Genomic DNA, 24,216 nt, shown 5'->3' on the forward strand with positions numbered 1-24,216 from the left:
GGCTTAGAAATGCTGAAGTCTCCATCTTTGGTTGCAAAGCGTAATTCACCATACACATCTGAACATTTCACCTGTGCACCTGTGTAAGGGTAGAAGTGTCCAAGCTGGCTACAGAACAAAGCTAATTTACACAGTGTGACACTTGCTCTCACAACTACATTACTTTCATTAATCAAGCTGACTTGCTCTGAGCCAGTTCCAGTAATCTTTACGCTACACTACAAATGCTTCTAAAAATTTCCCTTTCAATTATAGACACATACTATTTTATCTAACACTTTTTACGTCTCAAACAGATGAGCTGTGATTCCTGCAGTGCCAGCTTAAAAATGTTACTGGAGAGAACTGCCAACTTCTCCCCTTCTGCTGAAAGTCACCGTCCCTACAGCACCGCTGACAAGAGCCTGCACTTTAGCTGCTTCAACACTAAATCTGCTCACTTATGCCCACAGCTGAATTTAAGCTGCCAGAGGGCAATAAACAACCAGCTGAGTCCAGCAGTGCTTTCAACCACCACGTTTACTTGAATGAATGCAAATCAGAGCATTTTACTTCCTTACTTGTAGACTACATATATTCAGAAAGGCCTGTTTGTATGTATAATGTGTTTTCCTTCAACTTGCAGTCAGCATCATAATGCTGACTCCGTTTGCTTTACTACTGTTGCAACCAGATATGAAGAAAAATCACCTGCTATGCTGCTGTGTAATACTGTTTCTCTTCCCTTTGGTGATTTTCCCTTTTGAGGACATGCATACCCCCTCATGCTTATAATGATCCTATGAGATACTGGAAGTAGCAGCATCCTCGTATCACGGGTGAGAAAGAACAGAAAGGCAATGGAGTGAAACAAATTATTCAAGGCTGCACAGAGCTTATACAAAGGAGCCAGGATCTGAATCCTTGTACTAGAGCACACCATCATTTCTGTAAAACATAAGTACCATGTCTCCCAGGAGTTCTAGAAACTATACATTAAGTGTTTGGAACAAAATACTCTCCCTGTGGTTCTGTTTACATGGCATGTAAACAGAGCACACTAAATGCACATCTTACATTACACATTACATACTCAATACCACCTGTTAATGAGATACTTACTTTTGTAAGAATTCATCAGACCCGCAAACACTTAGAAGGCATTCCTCCTGGACCAGGTATTGATTTGTGCAACGGAGGATCTCTACAATTAAGTCATGAGTGATACAGCCAGCTGTAAATAAAGATAGCACGAAAAATTAATAGTAGCTTGCAAGAGAATTCTGGGCGAGACACCTGAGCAAAGAAAATAAGAATTTCTTTGTAATTCCTAACTTCTGCTGCAGACTAGCTCCATCAAGAGGAATAAGATCAAGGCACACCTGATTTTTTTTTCTTTTTTTTTAATTTTGCTTCAAATACTCTACAGCAAGTCACAGAATCTACATTCATTTAGAAGATATTGGCAATTTGTTAGATAGCTGGAATGAAGAGCTAAGCAACTTCCCCAGGCAGCAAGGAACAAACAAATGGCAACTTCATTTTTTTTTTTTTTTTTCCATTTACCTGATTAATCTCTCGGTACATTTCCCATGTGCAAGCATGGTCTGATGCAAAACTTGACTCTGCTGCCACTATTGCCACAAGAAGACTCCAGAATTTTACTTGCTATTGTTTCTGCTGTGCACATCTTCTTAGCCATAACCAAGAAGCAAATAAATGCTCATATGCAATTTATATCCGTATATTATATATGTAATGTATTATATGATTTATATTATGCACAGTCATATTATAATAGTATAGAAAAATATTTCACATCACATATTATTATATACAATACATACATATTAAGGTGGCCCATGTCAGTTTGTACAATCTGCTGTACAGAAATATTCTAGCATTTTGAGAATTTTCTCCAGTGCTACTTCAGCTTTTTAAGCCAGTTTTCAACCCTGCCAATAGCCTTCCTCTCTGCCCGTTTTTGAAGAATTGATCAAAAAATGGAAAAGAATAGCTGCATAACCTGGCGGTCAAATTGCAAACGTGTCTGATAAGTTTAGTCTTTACAGGCACGCAGAGCACACTGCACCAGCACTGATGCTGCAAGTCTGAGACACCTCCCTCCAGCAGAAAAAAGATCTGACTCTTCAGTGAAAAGTCTTCATGTAACCAAAGAAGATGGTTTTACAATGCAAAATAAAGTCTAGACTTCCTCCACAACTTCAGGCAATCTCATTGTCTGTAGCTGAAAGCAGAAAAGCCAAAGTAGATTCTTCTTTCAGTTTTCATTTATAGTTTTTCTTTATTGCTTCAAAATTAGAGGCCATAAGAGCTCTTACTAGAAACTTTGAGTGAACTTTTTGCTATAAAAATGGAAACTACCTACAGTTAAATATAAATCCCCAGAAAGTAAACTTGTAACCCAGACTTGTGTGTTGACTAATTTACACTGGTCCAGGTTCAGACAACTGGTTCAAACTGAGCCTAACCAACCAATTTCATCAGATTTAATGGGGTTCTGAATTACCCAGTTGCCCACAGCAGCCTATTCATACCACAAACCTGTTTCAGAAGGGCTACTCTCTTATTCTAGAACAACCCAGGAAATACAAAATTGTTTTTGCAAGGAAGTTTATGGGAATGTGATACTGAAAAAAACAGCTAACATTTCTAGCAGAGGGAGCTGTGACAAAAACAAAGCTGAACCAACCAGAATTGATTACCATAGCTAGCTTAGGTTTTTTGCTTTTGTTCAATTTTCCCCAGGGGAAAAAAAAATGCGCCACTGGATTCAAAAGTTCCTTCTGAAAATTTTCATTTTCTTTGCAAAGGCGTTTTTCATTTGCTCAGAAAGCCACTTCAATTAAACTTTTCCTACCAGCTTTACTAGTTTTGACAACTAGTCCTACTAGCCCTTTGACAACTCGCTGTCTTAAGCAACTTGTCATACCTGGTTTGCAATGTAAACTGCAGTTCCTGTTTGCTAAATTTATACACACCGAAAAAACAAGAACAGCACACAATCTTGAATTAAAATTAGAACGTGCTTTTTTCAGGTCACTCATTGGAAAAAAAATCTGAAACTTGCTAGTATTGTTCACTGGCACTCAGTAGACCCATTTCCCTTCCCTTTGCCAAATGTTTTTGCATGACTGAACAATTCTTTATATTAGATGGGGCAAAAAAGTGTACTCCTTCCCCCCATTTTAACTATATCTGATTCTTTACTTAGTCTGTAAGCAAGTTTAGGATAGGGACTATTTCTTATATCCCCTTCGGTTTTAGCTGTATCTTCTAAAGCATTTTTATAAATAAAGTTAAGCAGACTGAAAATTGAACAATCTGTAGGGTAAATGTAATGTATACAGTAAAATGTAAATGTATACAGTAAAATATTTGCCAGTAGTTAAGACTTTTGCATTACAGGGAACTTCAGTGTAGATCCCTTGCCTAGCTAATAGAAGTGCTGGAAATGTTGCCTTCTGGTCCAACTGTCCCAAGATGGAGTGACTACATCATCGGACAAGGGAAGAGCTACAGATGTCATCTATCTGGCTTTCTGTAAGGCCTTTTCCACGGTCCCCCAGAACATACTTCTCTCTAAATTGGAGAGATATGGGTTTGGTGGGTAGACTGTTCAAGTGGATGAAGAATTGTTTGGATGGTCACATCTGCCACGGTCCCCCAGAACATACTTCTCTCTAAATTGGAAAGATATGGGTTTGGTGGGTAGACTGTTCAAGTGGATGAAGAATTGGTTGGATGGTCGCATCCAGAGGGTAGTGGTCAATGGCTCAGTGTCCAGATGGAGGTTGACAAGTGGTGGCATTCCTCAGGAGCCCATACTGGACCAGTACTGCTTAATATCTTAATCAATGGCATAGACAGTGGGATCAAGTGCACCCTCAGCAAGTTTACAGGTGACACTAAACTGAGTGGTGTATTTGACACATCTGAGGAATGGGATGCCATCCATGGGGATCTGGACATGCTCAAAAAGTGGGTGTATGTGAACCTCATGAAGTTCGACAAAGCGAAGTTGAAGCTCTGCACCTGGGTCAGACAACCCCTGGTATCAACACAGGCTGAGGGATGAAGAGCAGTCCTGCTGAGGTTAATGGGATTAATGGTGGATGACAAGCTGAACATGAGCCAGCAATGTGTGCTCTACTGAGGTTAATGGGATTAATGGTGGATGAAAAGCTGAACATGAGCCAGCAATATGAGCTCACAGCCCAGAAAGACAACTGTATCCTGACCTGCATCAAAAGAAGCATGGCCAGCAGGTCCAAGGAGGTGATACTGCCCCTCTGCTCTCATGAGACCCCACCTAGAGTACTGTATCCAGCTCTGGAGCCCTCAGCACGGGAAAGACACAGGGACCTGTTGGAACGGGTCCAGAGAAAGGCGGGACCTGTTGGAACAGTCCAGAGAAAGGCCGCAGAAATGATCAGAGGGATGGAGCACCTCTCCTACAAGAACAGGCTGAGAGAACTGGAGTTGTTCTGCCTGGAGAAGAGAAGGCTCCAGCTGGGGTTGTCCTGCCTGGAGAAGAGAAGGCTCCAGGGAGACCTTGTTGCAGCCTTTCAATACTTACAGAGGGCCTACAGAAAAGATAGGGGCAAATACATTAGCAGGACCTGTTGCAATAGGACAGGTTTTAAGCTAAAAAACAGTAGATTCAGAGTAAATATAAAGAAAAAAAATTTTATACTGAGGGTGGTGAAACATTGGAACAGGTCACCCAGAGAGTTGGCAGATGCCCCATCCCTGGAAATATTCAAGGTCAGGTTGGATGGGGCTCTGAGCAACCTGATCTAGTTGAAGATGTCCTTGTTTATTGCAGGGGGGTGGACTAGATGACCTTTAAAGGTCCCTTCCAGCCCAAACTATATTATGATTCTATCTTTGGCCCTTTGTTTCATGGCATCCACAAAAGACTGGTTCTAGATGATACAACCTGCTACTTTTCTAGGCTTTCCAATAACTATGTAGATAGTCCCAAATCAAGCAACCAAACTTGTATGAATAAATGTGTAAGTTTTGGCTACCTTATTTATGAAGATTATTTTTTTTTTAATGTATGTTAGCTGACATTCTGTCGAGCTTTGGATTTTCAGCTTTCAACCTGTCAAACAAACTAATACCCAGCCTGTTACAGCCCAAAAATTCCTTGAGAACTGAAGAAATTATTCACTTAAGAAAAAAAAAAGACTATCACTTAATGAAGCAGCAGAGGAATAGAGAAGGAAGAAGATTTAATGTATTTCAGTTTTGCATATGTGGCTTAAGAATTTAGAATTAAATATTCTCCCATTCACCACAGAAACAGGGTGCACAAGAGGACAGTCAACACTGAATTTAGACCAGTTTGTTCAGGGCTTTGTCCTGTAAGATCTTAAAACTTCCAAGGATGAAGACTCCATAACTTCTGTGGGAAAACTGTTCCAATTCTTAATTACTGTCCTTTTCTTTCCACCCAGTTAGTTGGAATTTCTCCTTTCATTTTATGACTAACATATACTTACCCTGACCTGTATGCAACCTTGAGTGCAGAGGAGCCTTAGTGACTGCAGACTCTTAAGTCTTGGATTCAGAAACAGAGTCAAGGCCATGAAAATCTCCACAACTATACATGGACCATCCCTACACTGTAAATTAGGTAAAAGCTTAAATTCCTTCCAAGTTGGAACTGAGTCCAGTTGAGACTACTAGAATTGGCCCCAACTGTGATTATAGCAGAGATCTACACATTAGCAAAGTTTGATATTTAATGCGATTTTAATTTTACAGTAAATATAGCAAAATAGTTTGGCAAAGTATGCACTCAAGACTCACATAAGGCTTGCTCTCCAAGTATCTTTCCAGATAATAAATATATTTTGTTATCATCTCCACGGAACTGAATTGCAGAAGGATGTGTACACCTCATTCACTTACCACGTTGTGTAAGAAGCAGAGGATACGGTGAAGAATCCGTCCAAACACTGATTCTGAATTTTGATTCACCAAGGATATGGTCTGGGAACCTTCTTGCAACACTCCAGATTTTCCCGGTGTTTGTTTTCAAGTCAAAAGCAGGATAGGCGTTCCTTATTCTGAAAAGAACACACGATGAAATTATATCTAAATAGGTATGCATTTCAGCTGTCTTATAAGAAAAAAGCAGAAATTCTACAAAGTATCTATAATAATACTACGTAGAGAGCTGCGCGGAATAAAATTTTGTGCAAACAGCAGGGAAGTTGGTAGCAACTCAAACTTTATATTCATATAGTAGTGAGATAAAAACATGTCACATTGCTACATATAACTACATCTTTTACTTATAAGAAAACCATCAGAAAATTCTTCATGAACTTCACAGAATCACTACTGACATTAAACTCCTTGGGCTTCACTGAGGTCAAACACAGACTTCAGTGTACACTGAAGGTGCTCAAATGAGGGTGCTCAATGAAGGTGCTCAAGTATGTGCTTAAATAATAGAGTTTTAACATAAAACTAACTAAGCACATGTGCACAGACATCTGCGACTAGGACAGCTTATCAAAATGAATACAGGAACATGCTTTCTATGCAAAATCTTAAGAAGTCCCTATTTTCATAGTGCTCTAGAATCCAATCTGAAATCCTCATTACCAAAACCCTGGGTATTTATGTAAATGTCTGTAGAGAACAGTAACTTTTACAGTCATTGAGTCCCTCTGATATACCATTACCTATAAAATATATTGCCCATCCTCCTTCCAATTACCAAAGACTTGCAGAAACTAATTCCTCCTGAGGTACCATTTCCTAATGAACACTGGTCACAGCTATTGTGCCTGTCATCTGAGATTAAACTTGCTTTTTAAGCAAATACACTCTGCAGCTGCAGGTAAGGGTACATATTGTACCAGCTGAAGCTTCACATTTCACAAATTGTCCAGAATATTTTAGTAGCTAAAGTCAGGCATCCTGTACGAAGCAGACTGCATTCTTTTTTTTTTGTTTGTTAGTTCAAGCAGCATTTTGCAGCTCCTGAGTTGGCAGCACTTTATACCGTCTCTGATTACAGTGTATTTTTTTTGGAGCTTCTGAGTTGGCAGCGCTTTATACCGTCTCTGATTACAGTGTATTTTCAGCCATAGTTCTCTCACATAAAGTTCTTCATTACTACGTTACCTCCTGCCTCAAGGCTGCCGCCCAAGTCTCTTAAAGAACAGTATCAACTGCTCTTTTATGCCATATATTTCTATAGCATGAGAAGGGAAAAAAAAAGCCTAGGCTTCTGAAATTAATAATCCAACGAAGCAAACCGATTCTTATAATGAAAAGCCAGGGGGCATGATATTTCAGTGGGGTAGGAGGAAATGAGGCTTGACAATACCTCCAGTATGAGATAGATTTATACTCACAGTAAAAAATCATTATACTAGGGAGGCTGCTTTGCTGACCTATGTAGTTGATGTCAATCTATTTTCTTTGGGAGCAAGGTACGCGTAAAGCTTTCCCCTATCACCAAATTCACTCTCGTAACCTGTTTGTGTAAGAAGGCCAAAGACTGAATAAGACCAGAAACTTCACTGCTCTCTCTCCAGCATCAAATTAATGGGCTACGTGCACACAAGGAGCATGAATCATTGAATTTCACTGAATTTTTAGAGTTGGAAGGGACCTCTAGAGATCATCTAGTCCAACTCCCCTGCTGAAGCAGGATTGCCTAGAGCTTGTCAGAGCATGTTACTCAGGAGCATCCAGGTGGGTCTTGAAAATCTCCAAGGAAGGGGACTCCACACCCTCCCTGGGCAGCCTGTTCCAGGGCTCTGTCACCCTCACCGTCAAGAAGTTTTTTCTCATATTTGAGTGGAACCTCTTATGTTCCAACTTGTGCCCGTTGCCCCTCGTCCTCTCACTGGGAACCACCGAAAAGAGTCTGGCTCCCTCCTCCTTCAACCCACCCTTGATCACCTCCTCAACTTCCTGGCAGTCATCTCAAAACTAAGTGAACCTCATCTTCCTCCCTTACCCCTACACTATCTACATTTTAGGAGAGTGTGGGGACAGAAATTTACATTTTATGCTTTTCAGACAAAAATGCATTCGGTTCCAGAAAGCATTGCTCATTCGTGGCCATCTACTGTTATCAAGTGATCAAAGGGCTCCTGGCCTGAGCAGGTGGACAAAACATGCCCATCACACAATTTTGAAAGGTTAGGTCTTCTAAGGCGTAATTGAAGTACTACACAAGTATTACATGAAGAAATTCTTGTGGTACTTGCCTTCAGTGCTGCAACGACTCCGCATACGCAGAAAGTACTAACATTTTTAGAGATTTGCTATTTCACAGAATTTCATAACACTATGTATTTCTCTGTGGTGCAGATCACATCCTTCAAGTCAGTAGGAGGTGGAGGAACTCCACATTTTGCAGCACTGAACCCTGAAACTACCAGCTCAGCATCTTCTGGTATCAAACTCACTTTAGGATGTATTCTGAAGCTACCCGTGGATGAACGTTCACTGTAGCTGTGTCCTTAATTGCAGAAGTAACCTGATAAAGCAATTTTGAAAACTGCTTTACAGTTGTGTACAATGAAATGTTTCAATTATAGATTGTTACCTGTACAAGTATTACCTAGAGAAGCACATGATGGGTTTCTATTTGAGCTACATGCTGGAGGTGCAAGTCTGCATGACACAGAGTTTGAATTATACATCTTGCTTCTGATGTATAAAACTGCCAGTTATTGAGATTCTTTGGGGACTGTAAGGATGCTCATTTGGCAAGACTGAATATGTTAGTTATTTCCAAATTTATGGCATTTTTTTTCCTTTTTTTTCCCCATGACATTTTATCCTCAGAATGCTTTCTCATTCATTTGATAGAAGAAAAGCAAAGGGTTCCTTTTTTTTTTCCCCCGTGACATTTTATCCTCAGACTGCTCTCTCATTCATTTGATAGAAGAAAAGCAAAGGTTGTTCTTATTTTCTTTTTAAGAGTATTTGCTAGTGATGCACACTAAACAAGTCACTTCAAAACAAGAATGGGTTAATTCTATTAATCTGTTTAGCCCTGTAAATACAGTCATTTATTCACCAAAAAAAAAAAAAAAAATAAATAGAAAGCTTTTTCTATAATTAGGTTGTTCTTATTTTCTTTTTAAGAGTATTTGCTAGTGATGCACACTAAACAAGTCACTTCAAAACAAGAATGGGTTAATTCTATTAATCTGTTTAGCCCTGTAAATGCAGTCATTTATTCACAAAAAAAAATAAAATCAATAGAAAGCTTTTTCTATAATTAAAGTGCAAAGTTAAATGTAGAATGTTTGGACATCAAAAAAATCTGGATATCTGAGAAGAAAGCCTCTCATGTGAAATGTGCCTTCATACATCTCATGTGGGTAGAATTGGTTGGGGTTCAGACTGATGAACTGTGGAAAAAAAGAAAACTGAGATGTATGTGAAAGAGTATGTTTTGAAGCTGACCATCCACTCCATATGAATATATAATATATTCACTCTTAATTTCAGGGCAGCATCAAACTGGGATTTTATTTTTTTTTTCTTTTAAGAGAAGCAGGCTTGGCTGACCTTGAATAGAGTCAATTCATTAAAGTCTAATTAAAAAAAAAAAAAGCAGTATTCCATTTTCCAACTACTTTTCTGGGGGAAAAAAAGCTTGCATTTGTGCTAACAACTTGATACTGCGATCAGCGAATATCTACAAAGGAAAATGAATCTGCACAGATGGTCTAAAAACTTGTACGTCTTCATACTCCCGGATTTCAACACAATTTCTTTTTCCGAAGAAGATGAAGAAAGAAGAAGTTCTATCCCATTAAGCCACGCTGTTGACTGTAAACAACAATTAAAGGAGTTTTTGTCGCTTGCTAAGTTTCACTTTTCATCATGACAGGACGTAGTAATTCTGTTTTCAGTCAGTCAATTCCTCCAATTCCTTTTTCCTGGTCCGAGCTACATGGGCACTAATGTTGTCCAAGACAATGGCAGAAAATAGTATCTTAAGATTCCCACACCATAAACACTAAGAATTAAATGTACTTATCACTGATAAAGGGGGCAGCTAAGGGAGAAAATACATTTGGAATTAACACTCCTTTGTGCATTTTTATCTTTAAATCAAAATTAGGAGCATTTCCATATTTAAGTAGATACTGGAATTATGGCACTGTTCGGGAATGCAGAGTGTGGTGGGATGACCTTGGCTGGATGTCAGGTGCCCACCAAACCACTCTATCAATCCCCTCCTGAGCAGGACAATGCGGGGGTAGAAAATAAGATGGAAAAAAACCCCTCCCGGGTCAAGATAAAGATAGTTTAATAAAAGCAAAAGCAAAGGCGGTGTGTGGTAGCAAAGGAAAACAGATGATTGATTCTCTACTTCACATCAGCAGGCAACGTCCAGCCACTTCCTGGGAAGCAAGTACACATAGTGGCTGCTCTGGAAGACAAATGTTGCAAAAACAAATGCCTCCCACCCCCCTCCTCCTTCCTCTTATCTTTCATTGCCGAGCTGATGTCATATGGTATGGAATATCCCTTTGGTCAGTCTGGGTCAGCTGTCCTGGCTGTCATAGAATCATAGAATCGTCTAGGTTGGAAGAGACCCTTGGGATCACCGAGTCCAACCATCTACTCTACTCTACAAAGTCCTCCCCTACACCACGTCCCTCAGCACTGCATCTAAACGGGCCTTAAACACATCCAGGGATGGTGACTCCACCACCTCCCTGGGCAGCCTGTTCCAATGCCCGACCACTCTTTCGGTGAAAAATTCCTTCCTAATGTTCAATCTAAACCTACCCTGTTGAAGCTTGAAGCCATTCCTTCTCGTTCTGTCACTAATTACCTGTGAGAAGAGACCAGCACCAACCTCTCTACAGTGTCCTTTCAAGTAGTTGTAGAGAGTGATGAGGTCTCCCCTCAGCCTCCTCTTCCTCACACTAAACAGCCCCAGCTCCCTCAGCCGCTCCTCATACGATTTGTTTTCCAGGCCCTTCACCAGCTTCGTTGCCCTCCTCTGCACTTGCTCCAGCACCTCGAGATCTCTCTTGTATTGAGGTGCCCAGAACTGGACACAATACTCGAGGTGTGGCCTCACCAGTGCTGAGTACAGGGGCACAATCACCTCCCTACTCCTGCTGGTCACACTATTTTTGATACAAGCCAGGATGCCATTGGCTTTCTTGGCCGCCTGGGCACACGGCCGGCTCATATTCAGCCGTTTGTCAACTAGAACCCCCAGGTCGCCTCCCAAGATTTTGCCCACCCCCAGGCCACCGATGAGGGGGGAACGTTGGAGAGACAGCCTTGATGCTGTGTGAGCACTGCTTGGAAGCAGCCAAAACACCAGTGTGTGGTCAGCACCCTGCTAGCTACCAGTACAAAGCACAGCACTATGGGGAAAGTTAACTCCACCTCAGCCAGAACCAATACACAATGAGCAGGACAATGCGGGGGTAGAAAATAAGATGGAAAAAAACCCCTCCCGGGTCAAGATAAAGATAGTTTAATAAAAGCAGGGAAAGTTAACTCCACCTCAGCCAGAACCAATACACAAGGATAACTAGTCCAATTAATGTAAATAAGTGAAACATCATAGTTGGCTGAATATAGGTTTTTCATTACTTACTTTTCCACTGCATTGCAAAAGGCAACTGTGTTTTCATTACTTCCTTGCTTTGTTTCAACCAGCTGGATGGACCAACCTGGAAACTAAAAATACCAAGACGACACCATAAGAAACAGAGGTCAGTTCTTGAGACAACAGAAGCAGGAGAAGCATAACACTAACCTTGCATTTGGTTCCATGAGAACTAACTTTCATGCCCTATCATCCCTCCCCTGACTTGATGGGCTCCAAATAAGCACAAATAACCCCATTTTGACTGCACTCTAAATGCTTTCAGAGAAAAAACGCAAATTCACAAAACATCAACTACCCTGGGTTTAACAATGAGTTTTTTCTGCTCTGTGCAGAATATAAGGAACTCCAAACCAAGCTTTCAAAATTCACCTAGTATCAGAGCAGAAATGACTCTACTGATTGATTCTCTACTTCACATCAGCAGGCAACGTCCAGCCACTTCCTGGGAAGCAAGTACACATAGTGGCTGCTCTGGAAGACAAATGTTGCAAAAACAAATGCCTCCCACCCCCCTCCTCCTAGTATGCACAGAGGCTGCTCTGGAAGACAAATGTTATAAAAACAAATGCCTCCCACCCCCCTCCTCCTTCCTCTTATCTTTCATTGCCGAGCAGATGTCATATGGTATGGAACAGCCCTTTGGTCAGTCTGGGTCAGCTGTCCTGGCTGTCATAGAATCATAGAATCATTGAGGTTGGAAGAGACCCTTGGGATCACCGAGTCCAACCATCTACTCTACTCTACAAAGTCCTCCCCTATACCATGTCCCTTAGCACTGCATCTAAACATCCCTTAAACACAGCCAGGGACGGTGACTCCACCCCCTCCCTGGGCAGCCTGTTCCAATGCCCGACCACTCTTTCGGTGAAAAATTCCTTCCTAATGTTCAATCTAAACCTACCCTGTTGAAGCTTGAAGCCATTCCTTCTCGTTCTGTCACTAATTACCTGAGAGAAGAGACCAGCACCAACCTCTCTACAGTGTCCTTTCAAACACGCTCCAGCACTTCAATGTCCTTCCTGTAGTGAGGGGCCCAGAACTGAACACAGCACTCGAGGTGAGGCCTCACCAGTGCAGAGGCACGATGACTTCCCTACTCCTGCTGGCCACGCTATTCTTGATACGAGCCAGGATGCCATTGGCCCTCTTGGCCACCTGGGCACACTGCTGGCTCATGTTAAGCCTGCTGTCTACCAACACCATAATAATAATACTATATACCAATAAAATATACTATACCAATAAAATAATACTATTTTATCTGCCAGCCTGCTCTGCTGGTACACAAGTCTCAGCTGAGACACTGACTTTTAAACCCATTCAGAAAGAGAAGCAACTAATGTCACGTCTCAGAAGAGGAAACTGCGATATGATGAAAGGTGTATTTTATCATTTTAATAATGATTTATATACAAGCATGTAAAAAAATTATTAATAAATAATAAACCAAATTTAAGATTTTTTTTTTTCCCCTAGACAAGGAATTGCAATACGCATGAAAAGATGGCAGGCTGGGAAAATGTAGTCACAGTTTAAAAGATGGGAGGAGTATAAAAGAGGAAAGATCTGTTGGGAGCTGTCTAGTGGGGAGATCACAATGGCAGAACTGAAAGCTCAGAAGTTACAAACCTTTTATAGATACCATCAGTCTTGGGTCTCATTGTATGGAGTAGCACAAGCATTAGGAGAGTGCTAATGAAATTAAATGCTTAAGATAATAACGGGGCATCATCAATAGAAGGAAAAATTGAAATGTCTGGTAGGAAAAACAATGGATAAGACTGAGGGTTGAAATAACAGAGTGAAATTAAATTTAGCCATACAAATTAGTAGCCCATCAGCCTCCAATTTGAAGAACTGCTGAAAAAGCTTCTTCAGAAGTCACTGAAAACATAGCACCTCCACCTTGGTTAGACACCCACCTTACAATTCATCTCAGCAGACAGTAATAAGAACTTCTGGTGGAGGTTCACTATTTAGAAATGACAAATGATTTAATAACAATAATGGCCTCCCAAAATTATGTAGTGATAGAAAAACCAACCACACAAACAAAAAAACAACAACATTCCTGATCACACTTGCACCAGGGTGGGCAGTTTTACAAAGAGATAAATTGATACAGCTCTAGGAAGTTTGCATCTGGGATGTTGTGTACCCCTACATTCCAGATGGAGGAATTCAAGCTGGAACAAGCTCAGAAAGACCTTGCTGGTTTTGTGGGTGAGCTCTACAGCCAGGAGCACAGTTCACAGAGCACAGCAGGCAACTAAAGCTCCAAGAGTTGTTGCAGCAGGGGTGCAAAGGGAGCCCAGAATCTGCACTGATGACTACGCAGCGATGGTGGAGACATGCTACGTGGTGCAACCGCCATCATGGGGCGCAGAAACTGCCCCTGTGGACAGCAGAGACTTTGACCCACACAAAGCTCCAGAGGAAGGATGCTACAACCCAGGTATCTGGCTGCAGGGCTTGCCTGATGTTTCTCCCTGGGGCTGGGGACAGCAGTGACCTCGCTGGTGGGAGCTGTGCTCTGGCTACAGCACCAAACCACCAGCGAAGGAGCTGCTGGAGGATGTGAGCAGCCAGAAGGAGGAACAGGAGATTGACTGGGACCCTACAGAGCTAAGGATCACCCAAGCCCTGTGCTGTAAAGAAGGGACAATTTAAGCCTACCCTACAGGAGCAGTGGATGGAGACTCCTACATGAGGGAAGGCAGAAAACCTGCTGCTTCCAGCAACACAAAAAGGTTCCTTTTCTGCCTGCAGCTCTGTCATTACAGAGCAGGTACAGTGCCCTGGAAAAAGTGCATGGAAAAAAAAGAGTGGATAAATGAAAAGCTGAGAAAAAACTAGGCCACAGGTAAGAAAAGGTAAGGCTGGGACGTGACATTGAATGGACCTGGAGATCTTAAAAGAGCAAAACTGTAATTGGGAATTGACAAAGGAGGAACAGAGGGGAATTACACAAGGAGAGAGCCAAGACTGGGAAAGGATGATTGGCCATGAAGACATGGCTATGGATCCTCAAGTTCATGGCTTGAAGAAGAATGTCATTAAGTAATTACTAAAGTACGGCAAAAAGGAGCTGGATGGACAAAGGTAGTATCTGGACCCTCTCTTGCAGGAGACAGAAGTAACACAGGAGCCCTTTGCCTCTCTCCAGCTTTGCTGGCAGCATTTCTGAGTGAATCCTAATGACAAACAAGAATTCGGTGTAGACTAGTAATAGGCTACTAGTCTACTTAATTTTCTACTAGTAATAGTCTACACATAGGGAACTAATATACCGTTGCTAACCAACTCAAATTTGTTCTGGTGGCAGAGGTGTACATACTAGACATATAGTCCCAACGTCATTGATGAATCATATGATGAAAGATTTAGTTTTGCCATTTCTCTTTTCAGGTGTCCAGAAACTTTACTTTCTTCCCATTGCATATAAAGGTAAAATATTAATTACAAGATCACACATTATTTTTCTATAGGACTCCAATATCTGAAAGTGTGCAGTGAATGAAAGAGAATTGCATATGAAGAAAACTGATGACAACAGGGATAAAGGAACAGAGTGTATCCCTGGACAACTGCAATCTATCTTTTCCAATCCACAGATTTCACACATGATGCTAATGAGGTCACCTGAACCATCCTTTTCAAAATATGAACACTTAATTGTGTATTTCTAATTTCTGGAGCACCCAAACTGAAATAATGAAGTTTTGTCTGATGATTGGGCTTGGGTGAAGAAGTCAGTCTTTCTAACTATTCTGAAAACATTAGACTCTAAATATCGTAGATGGAGCAGACAAATCTATTGGATGCTTTTTAGGTTATATTTCATTTTTCTTTCTAATATGGAGAATATAAGATCTCTTTTCACAGGGACATTATGAAGACAGTTTCTTCAGTGTTTTTGAACATCTGACTTGGTGATGACAAGGCCAGAGAAAATGAACGTTTCCTTTCTCACACTGGATGTATTTTGATTGCAACGCATTAAATAGAGCCCAGGGCTACACAACTGCATCCAACAGCATCCAACAACTATCCAACTGCATCCAACAGATCATCATGACAGTATGATTTCAGCAATTTGAATATTTCATCTTGCAAACCTATGACCTATCTCAACACTAGTCTCCGTGTTTCAGCATCCTTTCCATTTCACTCTGTCTGCAGTCTTGGTTCTCATCTCCTACTACTCAGATGCATCATTTACTCATCCTGGATCTCACCAATCCAATCTGTGCTCGTTCTTTTTCTTTTGCTCTGGTGCTCCATTTTTCCAGCCACTCTGACAGTCTTACATCAGCCTGTCACCCTACAGCTCCTTTTATCTTTTCCAAAATTCCCAGCCCCTAACAATGAATTACTTCTTCATGGCCTTTTTTTTACCCTTCCCTCTCTCAACTTCCTTTCACTCTTATATTCTCTTTCTTGCCATCTCAAGGTTCAGTTGCCAGCCCCTTGCCTTGGCTCTCTTTCTACCCTGACATGGCTGTTTCTGCCTGAAGGAGTTCCTGTGACCACACTGATCTTGCTGCTACAAATCAATTTTCTCCTCTCTCCCATTCCTTCCTCTTCTAGCTAAACAGCTCAAATACTTCCCTGACTTAATCAAATCCTCCCACACATTCGATTGTAGTTGCCCTTGACTCACTCATCTTTTCTCTTCCTCCCCTATAATTCTCTTCTCTGTCACAGAAGCGATTGTGACTGTTCCTATATGACTGCTTCTTCTAGCACCTCTTCTTCCTATACCACAGTTTAACCTCCTCCTGCTCATTTGTAACCCACTATTTTCTACTTTTCTCATGAGAAGGCTTATTCTTGTCAGTGTGATGTCAGCATGCTTTAGTTTTCCTAATGTACACAAAAAGCAACAATAGCCTTTTATCTCTCCACCTGTTCATCCCCTCCCTCTTTTGTATTTGCTACTGAACTTCCAAAATGTGGTACCCAGGATTAGTCTTAAGAGTTCTTGTCCTCAGATACATTTCCCTCTCCCTCCCCCACCGCCTCGCCATCTGTCTAGGTCTGCAGATGTTTACCTCTGTTCTTCTCCCCATTCACAGACATAGAAAAAGCCAATCAAGTGTCTCTTCCCCTTTGCTTCATGATACTGTGATCACCAGGAGTTAAAAGCAGAAAGTGAACCTAAACTGTCTTTTAATATTCACGGTACAGAGGGATCCTGTAGGCTATTTCAGGATTCCTATAATGATTCAGAATGCTAACAAGGACTAGAGGAAAGGGAGGATTTATAATTTTCTTTTTCCTTCTCTATGTCAGGATTTTGAAAGAAAAAAAAATGAGGAGAGATACAACATCAGAGAGAATCATGAGAGTCCCATAAGACATTGTTATTAAAAAAAGCGAAGCCACTAATGGAGCTATGAACACCTGATGGAAGGAGGAAAAAAAGATAAAAGTATTTGCTTCTAAAAGACAGTTTAAGACAGAGTGTGTGTCATAGGATCCAGCTTCCACAGTTAATAGTAGATATGTCTATTTTTAGAAAATAATTATATATGCCCACATAAGTGCATGCAGAACATAGTGAAGGCAGAACATGGTATGTTTCATCTCTTGGGATCAGGATACATCAGCCAAACTAGACACTGAGACATCCATTTGGCTCAACAGAAGAAGAAATTCAGCATAATGTATTGTTATGTTGAATCTCAGGTTTCATATCAGAACATAAAGATTTGTCCACTTCTTCAAACACATCTTACTCTACATTTCTGTATTTATCTCTCTATGGTGGTTTCATTGTTCAATAAGCCATGAAATGAGCCTACCGGAGCACCTACTAGGTGAGGAACTGCCCCTGTTACTTTAAAATGAGGGCTTTTTTAATAGGCAGGTTGCAGAAATGCATTGACATTTTAAGCATAAGTTGGCTAAAACAGGAAACAGGTAGGAGACAGATTCTGCCAGTATAAAATCCTCATTAGTGAGCTGGAGTAGGCACCTTCCTTTCAAAAGTCATTTTTTATGGTCTGCTGGTTTCTCTTCTGATATTAGAATCAAAGGAAGAGGATGCTTGGAGGCTTTCATACTGTATAAAAATCTCTTAACTAATCATGTACTGTTTGTTTGAGGGCATCCTCCTTGAAAAGATACAAAAAATACTGTGGGAAATTCTGACTGCCAAGAAATCAAGTTACACAATTACTGTAAAATGTACCTGACACTTCCCTGCATCTCTATCTTTGGCAGTCGTAAAGACCAAATAAGAAGTGAATAAGAATTCTCACAGTTGCTTTTGGCCAGTTGAATAATAAGACACATGACAAAAACTCTCTACAGAAGCTAAAGCTTTTTGCTTCCCCCAAGGCACAAATGTTTTATTTTTCATAAGGTCTTTGAATCAACTGCTTCTAATCTGTGTTGCGTTGGCGTGAGTGAATACACAAAGTGCAAGGACACAAACAAGAATCAAGAACTTTAAGTACTGTTAATATGAGGAAATTTAAATACCTCTCCGTCATTTCCAGAGCTGCTGGGCCAGGTAGGTCCTATGTCAGATCGTCTGGAAGCATCAGTTAAACAACCTTCACCATTTCCACTTTCATCTCTAACTTCTTGCCCAAATGGATAGTTGTCTACGAAGATGGGACATTGAGCATCAATATTGTCAAAGCCTATCTGAAAATTCAGATTTGTGTTGCCTCTTTCCACACTTGAATCAAACACATTTGTGACTGGACGTGTATTATTCCCTCCGTAGAGTTCTCTCTCTTGACTGTAGGGGTAGGGATCCACCAGGGAGAAGTTTCTGTAATCAGATAGTAAAGAAGATCTGAAGCCAACTGTTGGAGACGCTGTGCATTGCTGCCAGTGAGAGAGATGATTTCCAGGGGAAAGTTCCCCGTAAGCAACGAGAGGCTGACCACAAAACTGCTGGTCAGGCACATTCAGACCAAAGACGTCCGTTGGGAAAAAAATTTCTTCATGATGATGTGAATGTGATGAACCATAAAAGAAAAATTCATTGCTGACTTCATCAACTACTTGATCAAATCCTAGACAGACCTGTCCAGCAGAACCAGAATGGTACACTGGGTAAGATGCTTGGTCCCCGGCCTGTCCTTGAAAAAATTCATTGCCTGAGAAAGGCACATTCCCGAAGTAGGCCATGGCCAATTCTTCTCTTTGGTGTTATTAATCCTCTGGGAAGTCTTTCAACAGCTCCAAGGTCAAGAGAGTAATGATCAGGACTGGAGCTACATACCCACTGAAATGAAACACAGAATAAAAGTTAAACTCCAAAATATCTAGTATAATGAAAGCAGTACATTTCTTTGGTTTTGGTTTGTGGTTTTTTTTTTGGTTTAGAGCTTTCTCCATAGGGTGGAAATGTTTTATTAATCTGGAGCTTGAATATGAATATTCTCTTACCTGATCCTTATTTGCAGACTTCTTCTTATTACTACTATTATTTAATAATAATAATAATATTCTGGACTCCTAATAGAAGCAACAGATCGCCTGAAACAATTGATCTAAATACTAAGATACTAATTCTGACAAAGACTACAGAAAATCTCTGTATTATTTCCATTATTTTTACGCTCATATAGCACACAATGCAGAAATCTAAAACAAGCAGGCAGGAAAGCTTCCTATTAATGGTCACTTTACTGGCAGTTTCATTAACGCCTTCCTCTTTTTTTTTGTGCCTTAAATTTCTTCATATTCTACCACTTTTTACCCTACTGTAAGCAGGTGAAGAAAGTTAAGTCAAAGAACATGGAAGACACAGATCTGCGATTAATATTCAAACACTACACCCCAAAAGCTTGGATATGGAAAATAAACATAAGTAAGTCAATTTCAACCTTTTTTGTTTCTTTGTTTTTAAAAACATAAATATATTTTCAAAGCCTGATGTTGTATCTTTTTTTAAGTAAACTAACAGGCAAGGGCACGAGCTTCTGCAGAAGCTCACCATCGTTCTTGTTGTTACTCACAAATTTCCTGATAAGCTTTTGGCACGTGCCAAGTAATCCTACGGTTCAAATGGGCAGCCCATACTGGAGACTGCTGTCAGTAGGCATGAGGGTATCTTGTTTAAGAAGAGAATTTAATTCTAAACCCAAAATCTATTCTGGGCTGCTTGCCCTCAAGGCCTTGGCCTGTTTCATTTACTGATACAGATGTAGCCTAAACACACAAATGACACAGAATTGCAATACTACATAAAGTACACAGTTGTGCTGGGTGCTTTATCACATAAAAGAAATAGAAACATCTGATTTAATAATTCAATAAAAAAAATTTATTCCCTAGCAGGGAAAAAAAAAGTGCTATTGAGATAAAAAGTGTGCTCAGAAATTGCTAAGGCTTAGCTCCACAAATAGCTTTTACAATATGTCCCCAAGATCTATACTGTATTAGTTTAGATAATAGCGCCTTGCGATGAAAATCTATATTACAACAGAAGGTATTCATCACAACTTTATTTATTTTTGTTTCATTTGAAGTCAAACTCTAGGTGACACAGGCTTCTGTCACCCACAGTGAGGAATGAGAAGAGAAATGAAAAGTTAAATAGGCCGAAATGAAATCTCCAAGTTACAGGCTGAACTACTCTTTTGAACTACTCTTCCACGTGTTGCACGCTTTGGTTTCCTTTAACTGTAATGAAAAAGAAAAAGCATTTTGTGAAGTTACACTAAGCCAGATAACCAAAATTATGCATATCACTTTGAATGGTGATCTAATCGTGAACTTCCATTATGGAACCTGCACCTTTCTCTCAGAGTGAATCCTGAAGTTCACTACGTTTTTTGATTAAGATGACTTCCTTTTTGCAGAAAAAATTAATAAGCATAGCGAGAAAAAATTTTTTTTATTAAGCTCTCCTCATTTACAATTTACTCTGTTTCTCACTTCTACCGCAGGTAAATAAAAGAAAGAAAACAAGGAAGAAAAGAATATATCCATTAAATCAAGAAAGATACCATCTTCAGCTATTTTTTTTCCGTCTTGGAGTGTTTCAGGGAAAATAAAAGATAAAAAAAATGGTATCTCCCTCCAGCCCCATCTTCCTTAATAAAGTTTGGCTACCTGGAAGGCTATAATTGAGGCACAGAAAATACAACACCTTTTACACCCTTTCAACTGTTTCTAAAATGTGTTCTTTAAATTTCAAATAAATTCTGTTTATAACGATACGTAAACATCCAACAGCTAACCTTGCTTATTCACCACTAAAGCTTTTTTTTTTTACGTGTAGCCTCCCACATTTCTCCAACAGGCAAATATTCACACACAAATGGAGGGCAACTCTATGTATCTGTAGATGAAAGCTTATCTCCTGCACTCTCCATACTGCTCAGGAGAAGTATTGCTTTCATAGAATCATAGAATTGCCCAGGCCGGAAGGGACCTCCAAAGGCCATCTAGTCCGACCTCCCCGCAGTCAGCAGGGACACCCCCAACTAGACCAGGTTGCCCAGGGCCTCGTCGAGCCTCACCTTGAATATCTCCAGGGAAGGGGCCTCAACCACCTCCCTGGGCAACCTGTTCCAGTGCTCCACCACCCTCACAGTGAAGAACCCTCTCCTCATCTCCAGTCTAAATCTGCTCCCCTCCATCTTGAGGGGACTTGTTTCCTACCAGTCTTTAAAAACAGACAGTTTAGCTGTGACTAAGGCTGGTCTGTGCATTCTGCTCCTTTGTTCTCCTCAGTTGGGCTGGGAAGTCCACAGGAGTACAAGGAGAAGCCTGCAGGATGCAGTGGGGTCCCCCTCCCAGCCTGGATCCCGGCAGAGAGCAGCCACTCATACAGCACTGTCTGTAGCACCGTGTCTCCTTTAGACAGGCTTACACTTAAAACTAACCATTTAGGGTGGAAACTCAGTATGCCACGCTGTAAATCTCAGTGGTTTAAGTCTCACCTGCTAGTTGGGTTAATAAGACTAAGCTCTGGACTTGGGCCGGGCTCCTGATCCTTTTCCAAACAGCATATGAAGTTCAGGAAAGGATTTGGCTCTCTGCCAGCCACTCTCTCTCCCTTTGAATCACGCCAAGTGCAACGATAACGCTGAATTTTCAAAAATCAATCATGAAGCAAAATTTATAATGCATTTGTTTAAAAAAAGTGAAGTTTTTAGATTAATTGTATCTGCCTTGTGGTTTCTGAATGGACATTTCGGAGCGTTTGGCTTTTTTTTTTTCCTACAGCTGTGAAGCCCTCCTGTTCCTTTTAAATGACAACCATGCCTTCACATAATCACATGGTTCTGGGATCGGGAGAGGGGGGGGTTTCAGGAAGAATCCCAACAAATACTGGAAAATATTCACTACAGATCAAGAGATTTGACAGCATCACACAACGATCACAACATTGCTGTTGCCGTCCAAGCACATGGAAATAGTTTCCTTACTTCAGCACACACATGCAGTCTGGTATAAAACCTTGGCACACCGTTGGATCGATTTTCCCTTTTTACCAGAACCCAGGAGGAGGCGATCGGGCCGCTTGCTAAGCAGTAAGAATATTTGTTGCAACCTCTTACCTGAAACACATAATTTGTTAGAGGAATAGACAGTCTCCTCTGCCTTCCTGTTCACAGACACACTGTCTTCCTGACACATTCAGATGACCTATGTGCTTTCAGTATCAAGGGGGTGTAACTCTTTCGTCAGAAGCTTTCCTTCTCGTTTAACCGGTTTCCTGAGGTAATGATTCTTTCCCACATCTTCCTTCAGGGAAATTTCAAACAGCAGTAACAATAAAATGTTAACACCTTATCTGTTCCCTTTCTCAATTTGGGAACGCAGCCTTCTTTCTTTTCTCTTTTTTTTTTTTTTTTTTGAAAAATGGTGGTAGATGATCTCACGCTTTCAGTACAAGTATCAAACATGCTTAAAATAACAAGACAACTTCTCCAAGGGAAAGACTTGCCTCAGACTTCTGCACAAGAACAGGATTCAGACCTTTTACTCTACTCCATCTTCATGCAGCTTCCCATCTACCTGTGCTGGTGGGTCATGCTCTGAAGGATGCTCCTAGCTCTGCTCACGAAGGGGGAGAGTACAAATTTTGCAGGGCAGAAAGGGCTTCTGCATTTGGCTCCTCGGTATGCAGGGCTTAGACAGTCTAATGGGGGAAAGAACCTCCCTTATGCTGGGATATTTCCCAAAGTCTGATGAAGATTTCCCCCCTGCAAAGAGCCTGCTGAAGAGCTGGAGTGAATACAGCACTGGTGACAAACATCTTCCTAGACCTCAAGGAGCCCAGGACCCTCCATAAAAGGGAGCAGCAGAGGCTGCTCCAGCCACAAGGCAGAGGGAGTTCCCTCAGGGACCAGTCGCCTTCACGCTTCATACCATTCCTTAAAAAGGTACAAACTGCTCCACTGAAGTGGCTATTCAGAATTCACACAAAAATCCTAATCCCAGTCAACTCCAAGGTTGTCACAGGCAGGAAAATAGCCTCAAAACCAGTGAGGGAGTCAGTATCAACAAAACAATACTTCAGTTATAAAAAGCCACGCCATAAAACTGAACAGATTAGGATAAAGCAGTTAAAGTTAATAATTAATCTCAGATATCATACATCTGATAAACTGAATGAAGTAATAATTTGATAAAGGATTACAGGAAAAAGTCTGCCCTTCAAAGTAGAGCAAAAAGCTGTCAGTGATGTCATTGTAATTTAAAAGCAGTTAGCCAAGGACAGAACTTATTTCAGTTGGTGAAAGGTGATGTATTTTTTTCTCATACGTTCTCCAACCCTTAAAATGTCAACTTGCTCCACAAACTCTTTGGTGGCATTTGTGCTGCACCGTAGTCATTACCAGTGATTACTGGGAAGCGATCCTGGGAGAGAGGAACACAGCAATTTTAGGAGCTGCCATTTCAGAGTTTATGGCAGCGTGATGTTGCTTCATCTCTTCATTAGTGACTGGGCACTGTAAAAGGAGGAGGATGGAGGAAACAGAGGAAATATGCATGGGAAGAGCTCGTGTTCCCAAGGAATCAGAGGAGGCTGTATGTGTAATACAAACTGAGCTGGGACACATCCCCCTCTCTCTGCACAGTGTTTTCCAGGAGAAGGCTATGAAGGTTTTTCTTGGGAAACTCTGAACACTTTCATGATTTTATTAGGATTTTAAAGCAGTCACTATTTTTCTGTTTTCTGTTTCCCATTGAAGCAGTAGGGAGGAAACTGCTGAGTCACTTTCTACCCTAATTCCTCCTAGCACTACCAAGAATTGTCTCCTCCTCTTTTGCTGGCATGTGGGACAAAATCTCTAGACACAAAGAAAACTGGAGACTCCCCGGGATGCCTCCTTGCCTTCCGTTAGATACTCTCGCGGCTCCACCAACCGGCAGGAGCCTACACCTCATTCACATTAAAGAAGAATCACAGAATCACAGAATCACAGAATCACAGAATCACAGAATCACAGAATCACAGAATCACAGAATCACAGAATCACAGAATCACAGAATCACAGAATCACAGAATCACAGAATCACAGAATCACAGAATCACAGAATCACAGAATCACAGAATCACAGAATCACAGAATCACAGAATCACAGAATCACAG

At 40.9% G+C, this 24,216-nt stretch overlaps 1 protein-coding gene across 1 annotated transcript in view; it reads right to left on the reverse strand.

Annotated features, from left to right (window-relative positions):
* The window catches only part of PIK3C2G (phosphatidylinositol-4-phosphate 3-kinase catalytic subunit type 2 gamma), a 240,142-nt gene that overhangs the window by 209,307 nt on the left and 6,619 nt on the right, over positions 1 to 24,216 (reverse strand). The window contains exons 3-6 of the mRNA XM_014937275.1: positions 18,128 to 18,884; positions 11,624 to 11,706; positions 5,923 to 6,080; positions 1,102 to 1,213 (exon numbers count right to left, since the gene is read on the reverse strand). Of these exons, the coding sequence (XP_014792761.1) occupies positions 1,102 to 1,213; positions 5,923 to 6,080; positions 11,624 to 11,706; positions 18,128 to 18,787 (1,013 nt within the window). The 5' untranslated portion in view covers positions 18,788 to 18,884. The remainder of the gene's footprint in view (positions 1 to 1,101; positions 1,214 to 5,922; positions 6,081 to 11,623; positions 11,707 to 18,127; positions 18,885 to 24,216) is intronic.

Source organism: Calidris pugnax, unplaced genomic scaffold, assembly GCF_001431845.1.
Source record: "Calidris pugnax isolate Ruff unplaced genomic scaffold, ASM143184v1 scaffold1, whole genome shotgun sequence".
Lineage (NCBI taxonomy): Eukaryota > Metazoa > Chordata > Aves > Charadriiformes > Scolopacidae > Calidris > Calidris pugnax.